Here is an 18,061-nt window from a genome sequence, read left to right on the forward strand (position 1 = left end):
AAAGACCTAAGGAAAAACTGAGGCCTTTAAAATGAACTCATCTTAAACCAGAAAGGCAGGTATAATTGAGGGTATGGAAGGTACTCTTTAAATGACAACCTTATTTGCTCGCTACTCATAACAATTTAATTTATATGTTGCCGAATCTACGTCTCTAGATAAATACCACGGTAGGTCTTCCAGAGGGCAGGTCAAAGTACTGTTTTCCTTTTCGTAATCAAGTTGCTAACCACGGGGAGTATCTTCTGTTCACAATATCACCATGAGAATCAATCACCCCGGCTTAATGAAATTAGACGTGCTATCGGCTTACCTGTTTCCTTTGAACAGATCAACAGAAGGTTGATTGAATATATAGACAGAAGTGTTACTGAAGTCAGAAGTACCCTAAAGCGAAGAAAATAAGTCTTGTGATAACCATGAAGAACACAAACTCTGACCTTACACTGTGGACGGGACAAAGCTGATTTATATGTTCTATGGTTAATACGATTTATTGATAGTACCCAAATCCTGGATTCTATTAGCCACACTTCCTTAAAAATCCTCAGTAAAAATGTTCTACCCACTAAAGAATGGCTCATTAGAATGCAACGCCAAGAATGCAGTCGTTTACGTAGTTCAAAGCTTAAATAGCTCTCTGGGATCATTTCAGTTGAGGCGACCTTAAAACAACATTATGAAAGAAAGCTTTTGTAGTCCTATGGTGCATTTTCCTGTTACATCTGAGTGAGAAAGTATGAGGAAGGGGGGTGGGGATGGAGGGTGGGGGCACCAAGGGAAAGGCTGGCAGTGACCACGTGAATTTGGGCACCTGGCTCAATTTCTGCCATCCCTAGATTCCTCACCTACGATCTAAAATCAAATGGTGTCTAGGGTCCTTTTCATCTAGGTACCCTATGGCTATCTGTGAATGTATATATACTGAACCACTGAGATAATTCATTTTTTTTTTTTTTTTGGCACCTGGTTCCTCTTTTAACTGATGGGGAAATGTTGACAATCAAACGGAATGAAAAGACCTAGCTGAATGGCAAGCTCATGTTTTTGTTTTGGTACACCTGGCTCATTATCCAACCATCCTTGAGGAAGAAGCACCGTTAAACGGATGTGGGGGATGACATAGATTGTTTCTGAATTCCTTGGTTAAAACAACTGAAAATAGGTATCATAATTGAAAATAAAACCTATTTATTAAAAAGAAAAAAAATTCCAGTCCCCTAGATGAAACCACCCACTTCCGGATGTAAGGAAGCACATCCCCGGAACAATGCGTTGCCGCGACTGAGTCCATGTTTGAGTAATTACGGTGATTATTTCTCCAGCAAGCACTGCTGAGCGGGGCTTGCCCCTCCTGCAATTCTCTGCGTGGGGCTCTTCCCGGCCCTTTCGCCACCCTGCACACCTGCTGAACCACCGCTCAGATATCACCTCCTCAGGTGCCTTCCCTTGCCCCAGGCAGAAAGACTGCTTCTTAGCTTTCTCCTCTCTTGCAGCATTTTGTTTCTCCTCCAGGCAGTGCAATCTCCATGAGAGATAAATGAGGGGGTACAGAACAGTCAACGGCAGAGCAGGTGGACTGCCAGAGTCTGGCCAGAAAACATAAAAGGGCCATAGAGTTCGGCCGAGATAAAACAAACGCTGGGAGCAAGAAGAGAAAACCTAACTTTGGGTGAAGGTCCAACTGACCAGCTAATAAAGGGGAACTTAGGTTAAGATATGACGGCCAAAAAGTACATTCAGATATACATTAACTCGGATCACTGAGCAGGAGGGTGAACAAGAGGGTAAGTCCCCTGTTATCTATTTTGGCTGAGGGACACAAAAAACTGAGAGCGAGCATTTATTATCATCCTGTAGTTTTGAGACATGTAATGGAACATGATTTGCTATCGTCTGCCAGAGAATAGGATGCACGACACTAACTGTGGTATAATTTTTCTTTCCTCTTTCAAGATGGTATTTACGTGGAAGACGCCAGCCTCAAGTTTCACTCAGAGTTCACTCCTTTTGACGCTGAACCCCAGGTGGCAACTTCCACATGTGCACGTGGTAGGCCACAGGGGGTTTCTGTGCCGCACAGAAGAGTCTGGGCTTCCCAAGTGGGGACAGAGGGACGCAGTTTCAGGCTTAGCCAGGTGCTCTTCTGGAGGACCCCGTCCTCCGTGGAGCTGATTCTCCCGTGACTAAGCAGGGGAGGAAAGGGCCTCTTACCCCTGGGCCCCAGGCTAATGAGTGAAGAGTGTGACCTTCCAAAACCGCATGTCTCACAGGAGGAATAATTACCAACATCTCCCTAACGGTTAACCAAAGGCCCCAAGCCTGGGAGAACTGGGTATTTAGCAGCAAAAGAAGCATTCGAAGGACACATCTCTTCCCCAGCTAGTCGCCCTAGGACCACATGTTCTTGCACGTGGCTGCCTCTGAGCCATTCTCCTGGGCTAGATGATGCGCAGCTGGCCTGTGGCCCTTGGCTAAAGGTGAAGGATGTCTTTATAAAACTCGTTATCACCTCTTTTGTCTTTTCCAAGTGGGAGGAGGGTGTTGATAGGGAAGATTCTAGCAGGGAGCTCACTTTTTGTCTTTCCTCCCCTTCCCGACAGCAGAAGGAGGACCTCCCACGGTGAGGACAAGGAGCCCCCTGCCCCCATGTCTGAGAGACAGCACACTGCACCCCCCCCCCCCCCGCCCCAGCAAAGGACCCCAGTAAGTCTGACAGCCAATCCCTGAAGATCCTCTTCTCCATCCCTCCCAACATACAGACTGTCCCTTCCACGACTGAAAACAAATATAAAGCAAAACCATTTTTCTCTCAGGTCACAAAGAGGCAAATGCTGTCTGTAAAATTCCAAGACTGCTTTAGCTTCTAACAGAATCCAACATTAACGGGATTGAAATTTAGAAAGGTGCATCTCCCTGTTTAGATTCTTCGAAGCAATGGGTTATCGAATTGGTTACCACAGATCCACAGATTGGTTTAAGAGGATCCCGTTGGAGCTGACATCTCAAAGAAAGAGCAGGAGGGATGACTCGAGAGAACGTAAGGACTTATTTGAACATTTCTTCTATTTTGACTGTTATTGTGCCCCTATTTGACCCATTAAGTAGTTGTACATATAGTCTGGTTTCCTGGAGGAGAAACATAAACATCCCTGTGCGAAGGGGAACAGTAGTGAGTCACTCCTTCATTTCATCTGGGCATCATGTAAGCTTTTTATTTTTTTATTTTTTTCCTCTGGCTGCACGTGCGGCATATGGAAGTTTCTGGGCTAGGGATCAAATTGGAGCTGCAGCTGAGGCCTATGCCACAGCCACAGCAATTCAGGATCCAAGCCAGGTGATCTGCAACCCACACCACCGTGCACAGCAACGCCAGATCCTTAACCCACTGAGCGAGGCCAGGCATTGAACCCTCATCCTCACGGAGACTACATTGGGTTCTTAACCCCCCGAGGCACAGCAGGAAGTCCTCTTGTAAGCTTTCACATCGTTTCATTAACCATTGACCAAAAGTTGTAATACAGCAAGGGCAAAAGCTGCTTGCCACAAAAGGCATGGTTCAATGGGAACCGAACCTTGGCAATGGGCAATTGAGTTATCAAGGTACTGATAGCTCAGAATTCCGTTCAGCCTTGAGGAGAAGGGGACCTAGAACGTATAACTGGACACGGGCCCTGGAGAAGCAGTGGTGGAAGAGTTAGTCTGGTGAAGAATGAAGTCAGGGATTTTGAGCACCCTGGTGTCAGCGATACTTCGAGAAATGTAGTACACGACCATCCCAGGAGATCGTGTGTCCCTCGAGAAGAAGAACAGGAAACAGAATTCTAGACTCCTAGGCTGGGGAGAGACCTTTAAAGACTACCCTGTGCCCAGCTTTTCACCAGGGATGGGGAAAGCCTCCCTGCTCTGTGCCAACACATCCAGGTCTGCAAGGCATCTTCTGTCGGGGGACACTTACGCAACCCATCCTGTTGCTGGAAAGTGCTGTGCACTGGAACTGAGGCTGAGCTGAAACTACTGCTGCTATTTCTACCCTAAGTCCTTCTTTTCCCCTTTGGACCGACTTGAATCTACTTGAAATCTAACCCCTCTCCCACCTAAAAGTACATCTGATGGTGCTTATTTTAAGACGGTGCTCTTTGACTTAAACATCGCCAGTACTTTCAGCTGTTCCTCCTGCGATGGAGCATTCAGGCTGTTTACATCTCAGTCGAGGTTCAGTTTCTCAACCATCGCTGTTAGCGGCTGTGTGCCAAGAAAAACACAATACTCTCACATTGGTTTTGATCCAAACAGTGCAAAGCACAGTAAGCTTATTAATTTCAGTCGGACATCCGGCTTCTTTTAAGGCAACCGATTTTGGTTTTCATTTTTATGGCAGCATGTCACACATTCCATTCTTATTGAGCTTCTAGTGGGAACTGCTATTTGGCCAATCTTCCTCATTCTATCCTGTGTGCTTTTTTTAAAATTTTCTTTTTAGGGCCCCCCCTGCAGCATATAGAAATTCCCAGGCTAGGGGTGAAATTGGAGCTGCAGCTTCCGGCCTATGCCACAGCCACAATCACACCAGATCCAAGCCTCATCTGCAACCTACACCACATTAACCCACTGAGCAAGGTCAAGGATCGAACCTGCATCCTCGTGGATACTAGTCAGGTTCTTTTTTTTTTTTTTTTTTTTTTTGTCTTTTTGCTATTTCTTGGGCTGCCCCCGCGGCATATGGAGGTTCCCAGGCTAGGGGTCGAATCGAATCAGAGCTTAGCTGCCAGCCTACACCAGAGCCACAGCAACGCGGGATCCGAGCCGCGTCTGCAACCTACACCACAGCTCACGGCAACGCCGGATCCTTAACCCACTGAGCAAGGGCAGGGACCGAACCCGCAACCTCATGGTTCCTAGTCGGATTCGTTAACCACTGCACCATGACGGGAACTCCCTAGTCAGGTTCTTAACCCGCTGAGCCATGATAAGAACTCTTATCCTGTCTCCTTTTTAATTTTTTTTTATTTTTTGCTTTTTAGGGCTGCACCTGTGGCATATGGAAGTTCCCAGGCTAGGGGTCCAATTGGAGCTACAGCTGCCGGCCACAGCCACAGCAACTCAAGATCCAAGCCACATCTGAGACCTGCACCACAGCACACAACAACTCTGGGTCCTTAACCCACTGAACGAAGCCAGAGATCGAACCTGCAACCTCATGGTTACTAGTTGGCTTTGTTTCCACTGAGCCACTACAGGAACTCCCTGTGTACTTTTTTTTAAAGCCAAGTGCAAAGTTCTGCAATTTTCATTCCATTTTACCTTTCTAGTCTTGAGATATCTTTAAATTTGTTCATCCTTTTTACTTATGTGTCAACTACCTCATCCAGCTTCCTGTCTGGAATCTGCCTTCATCTAGGGCACTGGTTCTAACTGAATGGAATAAGACCATCTGGAAAACGGCCCCTCATCCAGCCAACTGCTCTGGTCAGACGCCTGGAAGTCAGACACCCTTGACCTCTCATCTACTCTCTCAGCCCTCGTATCTAATTCACTGGCAGGTGTCCTATCATCTCTGCCTCCCCAACATATCCCAAATCTATACATTTATTTTTTCCCATCTCCACGGCCACTGCTCTAACCCAAGTCACTATCATCTTTAACTTCTGGGCACCTATGATAGTCTCTGCCTGTCTCCCTTTTCTTGCCCCCTCTGATCCATCCTCCATCCAGCAGCCAGAGCAATGTTTTTACTCTATTGTTTTATTATGTTTCTCCATCACCAGACTCGAGGACAAGCCATGACTGTTTAACTCACAGTCATGGCCCATCCTGTTTACCTATTTACATGAAATACCAAACACAGCATGCAGCAGACTCTTAACCAAGAATAAGCAAATTTACAAAGATTAGGCTCTCATTCTTAAGTCATATGAGACTCTGCCAAATATCTTGCTAAAATCAAGGTACATGCTGCCTAAGCAAGTTCTGTGACCTACTAGTTCACTCTTATCTCAAAAGATGAGGTTAGTTTAGCTTGACTATTAGGAAAACTGTATTCACCCCCCACGGAGCAATTATTTTCTGCAGTAATTGCACAAAGATAAGCTATTTAATAATTTGCTCTAGAATTACTCCTGGGATCTACTTTTTTTTTTTTTTTTAACCACTTTTGGAAGCTGGGATGAAATTTGCCCATTTCCAGACCTCTGGCAATACTCCATGATTTCTTAAATATTCCTAGATATTTCTACTCTATTTGCTGCAGGAAAATTTTGCCTCCTACCTTGAACAATCAACATTTAAACATCTATTTAAGATTCTTTATGTCATTGTTTTGAAGCATATAATCAAAGGAGTAATTACGGTCCTTTGCTCTTCTACAATTTACCCAAAGATTCTGTGGATTATGTCATAATAAATTTCATTTTCAAGGTACGAATGAAATGGAGAGCTGTGACAATAAATGAAACGACCCGCTTAAGGTGATTTTGAAGTGTTTTATATCACGGTTGTGGTGGTGATTTTACCACTCAATTTGGATAAGCTCATCAAATCCTATCTCTAAATTGGAGGATTTTATTAGTTTATTCATAATTTTATAAATTTATTATTCGTAATTTTATAAATTATAAAATGCTTCCAAAAAAAGAAAAAACTCTAACCCCACAGCACTTTAAGGGAGACGAGTCGTATAGCCCAGCTATATGACAAGAAATCATGTGACATGTTCCAGCCGAGCGTCAGAGCCCCTGAAAGAGGTGAAGATGAAGCAGCTGTCACTGCTGTGGCCCCAGAAATAGCTCGGACGGAGGTGTTCAAGCTGCCACGCAGGTGAGTGCTTTCCACTCTTCTAGGACTCACTCCCCTCAAAAAAGCAGGAACCCTTACCCACCCTCGCAGCATGCCTCTCCTGTCTGCTCCACTGCCGGCGTTTAAAGCAGCTGTTCTCAAGCTTCAACGTGTGTGTATGCATCTCCTCGGGATCTTGTTAAAATAAAGATTCTAATTCAGCCAGTGTGAGCTGGGACCTGAGACCCTACATCTCTCACAAGCCCCCGGGGAATGCTGACGCTGCTGGTTCATGGGCTGCGCTTAGAGCTGACGGGTTGAAAGCCAGGAGCTCTGGCCCCCTGGCATATCCATTCAGTGTTTCTGTTTCTCGTGATTGCTGGGACTAGTGGCACTGCATCACCTGGCACCCCGTCTGCAGGTGATCAGCGTGACTACCTGACACAGACTCCCCTGCTGTTCGGGTGAGAAGGCGCTGAAGGGAAGCGTTTACCGCTGAAGCATCATCACTCTCGGTATGAAAGCAAGTCTTGCCTGCTTCCTTTGGTCGACTTCCTAAGGGGATTACTTGCTTCGCCAGGATATATATATTTAAATTACTTTCAATTCCACATCCCTCTCCCCACCCTGCCACGTTGTCCCTTCCAAATGGCGCCTGAAGCTCACTGCCTTGTATAATTCTTCCTTTTCTACACCTGGTTAGAAGTATAAAATTTGTACCACCCTCCTGATCAGAATAATGCATATAGAACTCCCTCACTGGGGGAAAAACAGTCTTTTATTGCCTGTGCTGCTTTTACCTAACATCCTCTCCCACCAAGCCACAGCCCCTCACTCCCCAACTCAAGGACGTAGATGCTGGTCGAGGCAGAATGTTTACAAGAAAATGGAACCCTCCAGGACAACGGACTTGGACAAACCGTAGGAAGCATACTGTCTTCTTGCCAATCCTCTTTCTCCAGCCCTGTGTGCTAACCTCTCCCTCCCCTGTCTGCCCCCACCAACAGCTTGCGCCCACATTTCCAGGCTGTCTCCTCCCCCTGCACTTTCCTCCTCCAGTTTTTCACACACTCTTACCTCCCCCCTAACTCTCCCCGCCCTCCATTCCACTCCCGACTCTTCTTACTTATGAGAAACATCTCTAGGAAGTGAATAAAGATTTTAAAACACTGCTGAAGAGAGGAGAGTGCCAGCCGGGGATGAAGGAAGGGCTGGATGAGGATGGATTGAAAGTGTCATCCGTCTGCATGGTGAGCGAGCTCGGCTTCAGGACGGAGAGAACTTCAGGGGCGGGAAAGAAAGGGGTGTGAGTGAAGGACCATGACCTCTCAGTGGGACAGGGAAGGAAGCAGAGCCCAGAGGTCCTCAGTGACATGCAAGGATGAGAGGGACACAGTGGGAGTCTCTGGAGGGAAGGAGAGCAGGAGGTGGTCGGAAGCAGGCTGTTTGGACAGTAAGTGCAGAGGGGGTGGTGCAGCCTGGTTCCTAGCCTGGGAAGCGATGCCAGTGGGAGAGGCTTAAAGTGGAGACGAAAGGGGACACAGAGCAAGTTTATTTAATGAACGCTTAGATGGGAGAAGACACGCCTGAAAAGGAGGAAAGAGGGACGAGCTGTTCTGACTCTCTAATTCATGTGAAAATTTTAAATATTTTGACAAATTCAAAATTATCTTTTCCATTTAAATGCACTTCCTAGAGCTTTTCTTTACTTCAGTGAGAACTCAATGTAACTAACAAAACACTTTCTTCATCATCACCACTAAGAAATTTAGGGACATTCACTATGTCAGGCCCACAGCGAGCACTTTCTACAATATTTCACTTATGAGTAGCACTGTTGCTACCTATCTTACCAATAAGGAAACTGAAGTACAGCAAGGCTGAGTATTTTGTCCAACATCACAAAGCTGGCATCAGAGCTCTCAAACCCTGCTAATCTGACTCCAAAGTCCTTAGCCACAATGCACTGTCATCTTCCAAAATCAGATGTCCACATCTGATGACAGTGTCAAAAGCAAGACCCAAGCAGAGAACCAAAAAACTTCGAGTAAAACACATCAAAATCTTAACAGAGCTTGTTTTTGACAGCAAGATGCTGGGTGATTTCTTTATACTTTATTTATACACTTTCTTTGACTGTACCCAAGGCATATGCAAGTTCTTGGGCCAGGGACTGAATCCGAGCCACAGCTGCAACCTACACCACAGCTGTGGCAATGCTGGATCCTTAACCCACTGCGCCACAGTGGGAACTCCTCTTTTTACTTTATTTTATGCATTTTCACAATGGTCTTTAATGATTATCTTACTTTTACAATAAAAACTATTAAAAGGTCCCTTATATGTGGAATCTAAAAAAGGGATACAGAGAACTTCTTAGCAGAACAGATACTGACTCACAGACTCTGCAAAACTTATGGTGTCCAAAGGAGACAGGTTGCAGGGGGAGGGATGGGCAGGGGTTTGGGGTGGGAATGCTGTAAAATTGGGTTGTGATGACCGTTGTACAACTAGAAGTGTAATAAAATCCACTCCGTTAAAAAGCATTAAAATGCAAAATGTAAGTAACTTTTCAAATGATAGTATTACTATTCCAAATCTTTGTGTGTGTGCATGTGTGGGGGGGTGCATCTGTTAAGGCCCCAATCTCATTAGTATCGTCCCTATTTCGTTTAAGGAGCTTACAAAATACTTACAGACAGGAGCAGAAACATCATCTAATTACTCAGTCCCCAAAGTGGACTTTTTAGTCACTAAATTCTGATTCAATTTCAACATTCTGAGGCTCAAATGACCAGCATGCTAGGACCTGGTAACATGTGATTATTTGTAATATTTACAAATTGAACAGGAGAATGAAAGAGATGGTTTTTAAAGGCTGGGCGAGGAATAGGTGAGGATCAGTTATTTGTACAACTCTGTTTCTTTTCTTGTAGGTAAATCTAGCTTCTTTGGTGCAAAGCTTCTCTTACACTAGCCTCACTGTTGGTTAGGTATTTTGTTTTGTCCAGAGAAAGGAATATGCACTGTTGAGGACCAAATCAAATAAAATCTACTATAATTCTAAGGAGGAAGAAGTGTATGCAGAAAGAAAGAAAATTGATCAGTTTGGTTGATGCTTTAAGAAGTTAATAAAGTTGGGAGGAGGTCTGCATTTAAATAAGGAAGTTGGTACCAGTAAGAAAGCAAGCCATGTGCCACCACCACTTCCTGTTTTTGCCTACTGTCGCTGGTAGAGGGCTGTGGGTTTTGTGGGTGCTCCATTTATAACACTAGACTAGGCTTCCTTCCTCTTCTTCCATTCCACGAGGACACCTGGCTTCCCTTCTCCTCAAATCTAGATTCTTACCTTCAAAAAAAATGTCCCCTTTATCATACTCTAAAAATGTAACTCCTGAGGACAGAAGAATTCCATACACCCCTAAGGCAAGGAATGTGTTGTACCTGATGGGCATTTTGGACTTCCATTCCTGTAGGAATGATGGCTCCATTCACAACTCTGTTTCCATGGTAATAATGCACATTTAAGGAGAGACGGGAGAGTTAAGAGGACTACACCCCCCGCTCCCTTCCCCTATCCTACGGCCAATTGATTATCATCCTGGGCAAGTTACTTAGGCTCAGTGAATCTTAGCTTCTTTATCTGTAGAATGGGGATGACAAACAGAACTGTTATAAAGATTCCATGAAACAATGGATACCTTAGAACTATCTTCCTTTTTCAATCCTTTACAATGGAATACTACACAGCCATAAAAAAGAATGAAATAATGCCATTTGCAGCAACATGGATGGACCTAGAGACGATAATACTGATTGGCATAAGTCAGACAGAGAATATCATATGAAACCACTTATATGTGGAATCTAAAATATGATAAAATGAACTTACTATGAAACAGACTCACAGACATCGAGAACAGACTGGTGATTGCCAAGGGAGAGGAGGGGTGGGAAAGGGGTGGATTAGGAGTTTGAGGTTAGCAGCTGTGAACAATTACATATACAACGGATAGACAACAAGGTCCTGGTTAAAGCACAGGGAGCTATATCCAAAAGAATGTGTGTGTGTGTGTGTGTAACCAGATCACTTTCGGTACAGCAGAAATTAACACGATGTTGTAAATCAACTGTACTTCAATAAAATAAATTTTTCTAAAAAGTAAAAGTGATTCTCAGCTAGCAAGCCATACAAAGGCTGCGGTGGCTTCGGTCTGTAGGCTGTTGTTTGCCATCCCTGATACTGATGTAGATCACTGACACCGCGTGCTTGAAGGAAGGTGAAGCCTGTGGTCACAGAACAAAGCACAACAAACTGGCCTACATAAGGGCACTTTTCCAATCTGCTAAACCAACTACCACTCTGTGAGCAATAAAAGTTCAAGCTAATCTTGAAAATCTAAAGTTCTGGACTATACGGACCTACTGCACAGATAGGCCCTTGACCTTCGGGAACCCAGAAGAGAACACAGAAAAGACATTCTACGCATCTTGGCCATGAATAGTACTGTTTAACCAGAGATAGTTAACTTGCCTCTTGCAGACTAATAAAAACTCAGGGCTCCTAAATGGAGGCCACACTATCGTCCTTGGGTAGCAGCAGAGGTAACTCAACACAGGCAGGACTAAGTGAACTCAGTATACATATTCCTGTACATTCGTGCTCACACACACACACATACACCCCGCACTCCTACGTCTCTGAGGCCACAAGAATCGACTTCTTGGAACTGCTTATCAGACACATCTCAGATGACTCATCATCAACTAGGCGGAACTGCTCAACTTTTAAAAAACTGTGGGTGGGACTCACCTCCTACCCTTGCCAACTCTGTTTACAGAATAGGCACTCATTTTTAGCACAACACTCACCACTTTCCTATTTCCCCACTTGTGAAAAGCTTCTTGATCCAGTGAATTTCAAAAGAGTTCAATGGCCCTGCCGCTGTCCTTTCTACATGTACTCCAAACGCTGGCAAGCCTGAATGTGCCATCCCTCCCCTTCCCGTATTATTATTATCCCCAAACAAGAGACTCATGCCAGTGATTTCTGCTGCCAGCTGCGGGACAACAGTTTTCTCTTCAAATCATTTCTAAGGAACGGTGGCTATAACTCAAAGAATTCTGAAAACAAGTAACGGATTGACAAGACGGAAGATGAGTGTGACTCGACGCAGGGACCTCCCAGGATGATCGGAAGAGCTGCGTTTCCTATTGACTTCCTCTTCATCGCCCATGTTGATATCACAAATCCAATTTGGTCTTTCCTTAGAAAGCAAGGAACTGCCTGCTTTCAGAGTGCAAAGACAAGACAACGTAACATTTGCCAAGAACGACCTGATAAATATCACACAGACCATCTTTGTTACTGCTAAGAGCAAAATTATCATCGTGGTGGGTGTAATTCGAACTTTTTGGAATCTATGTAAAGTACTAAAGCAATGACAGTTCAAGAACATGCAGAGTAATTGCAAAGGTACACGACAATCTCACTCCAAATTGGCAGAATCTGCTGAAAGAGATTTGAGGACTCCAGAGAGCTATGCTAAGACAGTTATTTAAGGGATTTATCGTAGCCCCTGATAGAACAAGAAGCCCATTTTTGTGACATGATAGTAATGATCAGATACCTATAATGTAGGACTTAGGGCAATGAGATGTTCTAATTCCATTTCCGTCTACCTCCTATGTAGACTGAATTGTAAAACACTAAATTTCAAGGGAGAAGGCACCTGGTAGTCTGATCTTGGTTTATAGAGCTCTTCGTTTTTTAGATTTACCCATACCAGCACGGCTAGTTACTGATTTGTTTGTAAACACTGTAATTGCAGACAATACGCTGTTGCATCTTTTTGATGGTAGGATGATGACAAATGGTCCACAAAGGTAAATATTAAGAGAGAGAAGAATTCACCTACAATTGGAACAAACAATCCACCACAAAGTGAAGGTAATTGCTGTAAACTGACAATGACAATTACTGTCCTTTTTGCAAATAGCAGTTTAGCCACAAATGTCCTTTTGGCAACACAATGCTAACCTCATACAGTATTTCTCAACAGTCTCTAATTATTTTTTTTTTTTTTTTTTTTTTTTTGTCTTTTTTTTTTGTTGTTGTTGTTGCTATTTCTTGGGCCGCTCCCGCGGCATATGGAGGTTCCCAGGCTAGGGGTTGAATCGGAGCTGTAGCCACCGGCCTACGCCAGAGCCACAGCAACGCGGGATCCGAGCCGCGTCTGCAACCTACACCACAGCTCACAGCAACGCCGGATCCTTAACCCACTGAGCAAGGGCAGGGACCGAACCCGCGACCTCATGGTTCCTAGTCGGATTCGTTAACCACTGCGCCACGACGGGAACTCCTCTAATTATTTTTGAATGAAGGAGGCATTCCCAGGAAAGTAACCCATGGGCGGTGAGTCCCTCGCTGAGCTTCTGATAGTTTTCATTACATCCCCTCGCCTACTGAAAATCTGAAGGTGAACTCAACCTCATAGTGTATTCCCTCTGATATCTTTGCAAAATTATGAGAGCCAGTGTTTGGCCTCAGGTCTTGTAAAAATCTGTAAGACTATGCCAATTCTTACACATTGGTTCATTCATTTCAGGGGAACTTTATTGAGAATCAGCTACACGTGAGCACTGTTCCAGATCTTGTTGGGGGAGGAACAAGGAAGAATCAGACATCAATCCTGCCCTTGTCGGGCACAGAGCTCAACAGAGAATGGAAAATACATGCCTAAATAACAGAAGCACTACTTGCTATAAAAAAAGATAAGGACTACACTGAAAAGAGAAGGAAGGGAGGTCCTCCCACCTGGGAGGATTATAGCAACATTTTTGGAGATGGCACCTGTCCTGGGTCTTCCGGGATTGTCAGGATTCAGAAGCGCAGGGACTATGTTGGAGTGGAATGACAGAAAGGCCAAGGCGACGGGCACCGTGCAGGCAGCCCCTACAGAAAGGAGGGAAGTTGGTACTGCCGACTCAGAGGCAACCTGCAGGTGAAAATGTAGTTTGGAGCAGGTGGCACTGTACTAATTGCTCAATCTAGCTCTCACGGTCTAAATAGCGACACTGAAAATATTTTTTTTTCTCAAGTTTCTATAGATAAGAGAAAATGGGAAAAGTCTTATTGCAGTGGTTTTAAGCTCTCTAAAAAAACATTTTTCTCAACTAGTTTCTTCCCCCAAAAGCATATAGTAAAAAAAAAAAGGTACTTTAAAGAGTATGAACTTTCCAGCCCCACTACACCCCCAGACTCCATGTCACTCTCCAGGAGCAGCGCTCTCAACAGTCTTCTCCTGTAATTTCCCCAAATAGTCTGCACTAATATATGCACATATACACAAACTGCCTCCACCCCAACTGCTCACTTCCATCCAATATTCAGTTTGTTTTTACCCAATAATACTCCTGGGAATTTTTTTCTATATCCATACATATAAGCCTATTTTACTCTTCTAAATAGCAGTCTAATATTACATTTTATGGAACTACTCTGGTTATTTAACCAATTCCCTAGTAATGAATTTGGTATTATTCAACTTTGCTATTATTTGCTTTTGAATTCTTAGTTACAAAAAGTTTAGTTAAATCCCTGGAAGGAATGAAGTTCAAGGGCAGTGGGAAACCTTAAACAGCACATGAGGCAAGGTCAGACACAGATATGACCTGTATGAAGCAGCTCAGAAGGTGTACTGGTTTTAAAATATACTTGAGGTGTATCTGTACTTGCTGTGACCATGAACTTGACCATCCCCAATACACAATTTGGTACCACTGATACTGCGGAACTATTTTCATTATAATATAGAGCTAAAGTATTCATTTGCAAGTACCTATTGATAAGAATAAAATTTCTCTCATGGACTACACAAATAATGCAAGTTTGGCTTCTGATGGTGTCACTAAAAGGCAGTATAGTGTTTTAGATCACTCAGGTTCTAGAGTTGAGGAATCCTCCGTGGAACCCTGGCTCCCCTACTTTCCAAGGCTTTTTTTTTTTTTTTTATGTCTTTTTAGGGCCACAGCTGTGGCATATGGAGGTTCCCAGGTTAGGGGTCAAACCCGAGCTGTAGCTGCTCACCTACACCGTGGCCACAGCAATGCCAGACCCGAGCGGCATCTGTGACCTACACCACAGCTCACAGCAGTGCCAGATCCTTAACCCACTGATAGAGGCCAGGGATCAAACCTGCATCCTCATGGATGCTAGTCAGGCTCATTTCCGCTGAGCCACAATGGGAACTCCCTGAGTTGTTCTTAAGCCTCAGTTACCTCATCTGTAAAATGGGGCTAATATTTACTTCATAGTGTTGTTGGTGGGGATCAGATGAGATAATATGTTATATATTGTAGCCTTTCAATAAATTTAATTATTTAGTAACCACCTTATTAATACTTTAACAAATACTCTCTCCATCTCTCTCTCTCCCTCCACCCCTCTCTCTCTCCACACACACTCATTAACTTGTCACAGCAGCCCTATGGGGTTGCTGCTAATTAATAAATGTCTTCTTGAATTCCACTTTTCAAAGCATGCTTTTATTTATTTATTGGCTGCACCTATGGCATGCAGAAGTCCTTGGGCCAGGAATCGAATCCAAGCCACAGCTACAATCTACGCCACGGCTGTGGCAATGCCACTGTGCCACAAGGAACTCTCCCAGAGCGTGTGTTTAGACATGTTATCTTTTTTATTCTCCCAACTACGACCCAAATGAGATAGAAAATGGAAAATTGCAAAAAAAAAAAAAAAAAGTCTGGAATTACGTAATCAACAAAAATAAAATTTAAATACTGTTTCGTACTCACTATAATGTTGTTTCACAATTACCATTTCAAACAGATTGTTTATGAACTCAGTATTTACGATAAACTATGATATCTCTTTGAACTCCCAGAAATGTCATGAATTACAGTCTCCTTTTTCATGGTCTAAAAGGTTACCTTATTAAAATAATAATAAATGAAAATAATACCTGCTAAGAAGTTATGGAAAAACATAAAGCATTTATTACTTTATGAGATTTATATAGTGTAATAAACCTCTCATTTACCCAGCACTGTGAGAAGATGACATGTTCCTCAGAGATTAATTTTCTATAAAATGCCTTTAATAGAACTCTTTAGAAAACACGATCTTCCTATTTGGGGCTGAGGTGGGAGAGACAGTAATATGAAATAACAAATGAAAGAACACCTATGTCAAAAGATTAGCACTAGAAGAGGAAGATACAGTGGAAGGAGATTTCTTCAGCTTCCATTGCCTTTTCCTTGGACCTCACTCTCAGGGAAACTCAATTCAACAGGTACGTTTTATTCTTCCCTGTGCCTCAGCCCATCCCCAAACTACTGCCTCAGGGAACAGCTCCATGTTTGCTGTTTTTTTAGGGCCGCTCCTGAGGTTTACAGAAGTTCCCAGGCTAGGGGTTGAATCAGAGCTGCAGCTGCCGGCCTACACCACAGCTACAACCACAGCCACGCCAGATCCGAGCCGAGTCTGCGACCTACACCACAGCTCATGGCAACGTGCCAGATCCTGAACCCACTAAGTGAGGCCAGGGATTGAACCTGCATCCTCATGGACAATAGCTGGGCTTGTTCCGTTAGCCACAACGGGAACTCAGGAAAAAGGCCCATTGTGTCTCCAACAGAAAACATGTAGCTTCAGAACAACTGTAAACCGAAATCGATAATCTACTATACTTCCTGTACCTCAGATGCAATTACAGGGCCTCAGAATTTATGTATGTATTTATTTATTTATTGTCTTTTTGTCTTTTCTAGGGCCGAACCCGTGGCATATGGAAGTTCCCAGGCTAGGGGTCCAATCGGAGCTGTAGCTGCTGGCCTACACCAGAGCCACAGCAACACAGGATCCAAGCCACTGCAACCTACACCATGGCTCATGGCAACGCCGGATCCTTAACCCGCTAAGTGAAGCCAGGGATCGAACCCACGTCCTCATGGATGCTAGTCGGGTTCGTTAACCGCTGAGCCATGACGGGAACTCTGGGCCTCAAAATTTAGGCTAACACAAAACCTCACAGCATTCTCACAAGAGGGCAGAATTCACTGAATCGAACTGAATCAGATGTGTGCTGAAGAGGAATGACAGCCATTATAGTCAGATCCAAAAAATGAGCCCCAAAGTCATCCAAGAAAAAGAAATCACCCCAGCAAGTTTCCAGAGGACCCCGGTGTAGAGCCCGGCACCCAGCCTCAGTGAGACATGGAGGAGCCGTCCCAGCTGCTTTTCTAAAGAAGCCTGGACAGGCTTGGACTCTGTTTCCAGGTTGGCCACTGAGAGTCTGGAACAGGGCCCTGTATCAGATGAAAGATCTTCATCCTGCCAACTGCTTCTTGGCTTTGAGCAGCTGTGGGAGCAGCTGGTTTTACAACACAGAGTGAGTCCTTGTTCTGAGGCAGGAGAGTTCTACATTTTGTGAAAAACTTGTGAGTTAGGGTCTTGACACAACTACCTTCATCAGCTTTAACCTGCAGACCTGGTGCGCTGTGCTTGCTATTCAGGCATCTTACAAAGAACCAAACAACCCATGGTAGTTTTAGCCTGGGGAAATCTTGCAATGATCAAATTTATCCAATCCTTTACTGCAATCAGAAACTGAAGAGTCATGAGAGAAGAGATCAAGTATCCTGAACTAGTATCATTAAAAATCAATCTAATTCCAGGAATGCTAGCTTGAATACAAGAATGTACCCCTGCTTCCCACCTGATAATCTAGTAAAGGAATGTAAGGTGGAAACTGCTAGGACAGGAAGAACATGCAAGGAGAGACTACAATAACAACATTTCAGAAGCTGGAAAGTAAACAAAGCTGAAATTTTTTTTTTTTTTTTTTTTTTTTGGTCTTTTTAGGGCTGCACCTGTGGCAGATAGAGGTTCCCACGCTAGGGGTCCAATCGGAGCTGTAGCCATCAGCCTACATCACAGCCAAGGCAACATGGGATCCAAGCCAAGTCTGTGACCTACACCACAGCTCGTGGCAATGCTGGATCCTTAACCCACTGAACAAGGCCAGGGATCAAAACTGAGTCCTTATGGATACTTGTCAGGTTCGTTAACTGCTGAGACATGACGGGAATTCCAACAAAGCTGAATCTAAAATTGGCAGTGAAGAAAGCCAGGACCAATCCTGTTTACACCACAGAATTCCCTAAAGGCCCAGGGGCATGACTGGAAGGAGGGAACAACAGGTGGGATGAGCTCAAATGATGAGGATCCGACAAATTTCTTTCAAGAAATAGCTAGGGTCGCCAG

The 18,061-nt window shown here is 44.1% G+C and overlaps 1 protein-coding gene and 1 long non-coding RNA gene across 5 annotated transcripts in view; both read right to left on the reverse strand.

Moving 5' to 3' along the window:
* SLC38A1 (solute carrier family 38 member 1) overlaps nucleotides 1–18,061 on the reverse strand; it is a 71,710-nt gene that overhangs the window by 22,443 nt on the left and 31,206 nt on the right. For all 4 annotated transcript variants that reach the window (XM_003355629.5, XM_084957219.1, XM_084957218.1 and 1 more), the window contains exon 5: nucleotides 314–387. In XM_003355629.5, the coding sequence (XP_003355677.3) occupies nucleotides 314–387 (74 nt within the window). The remainder of the gene's footprint in view (nucleotides 1–313; nucleotides 388–18,061) is intronic.
* On the reverse strand, nucleotides 7,460–15,558 carry LOC146403492 (uncharacterized). Its single transcript, XR_014804094.1, has 2 exons — nucleotides 13,135–15,558; nucleotides 7,460–12,839 (listed from the first exon to the last, which is right to left on the reverse strand). It is a non-coding gene; the product is annotated as an uncharacterized LOC146403492 (long non-coding RNA).

Source organism: Sus scrofa, chromosome 5, assembly GCF_054392235.1.
Source record: "Sus scrofa isolate SSC_HxYL_T2T_F1_AM1 chromosome 5, Sscrofa_HxYL_maternal_Yorkshire_Landrace_v2.0, whole genome shotgun sequence".
Classification (NCBI taxonomy): domain Eukaryota; kingdom Metazoa; phylum Chordata; class Mammalia; order Artiodactyla; family Suidae; genus Sus; species Sus scrofa.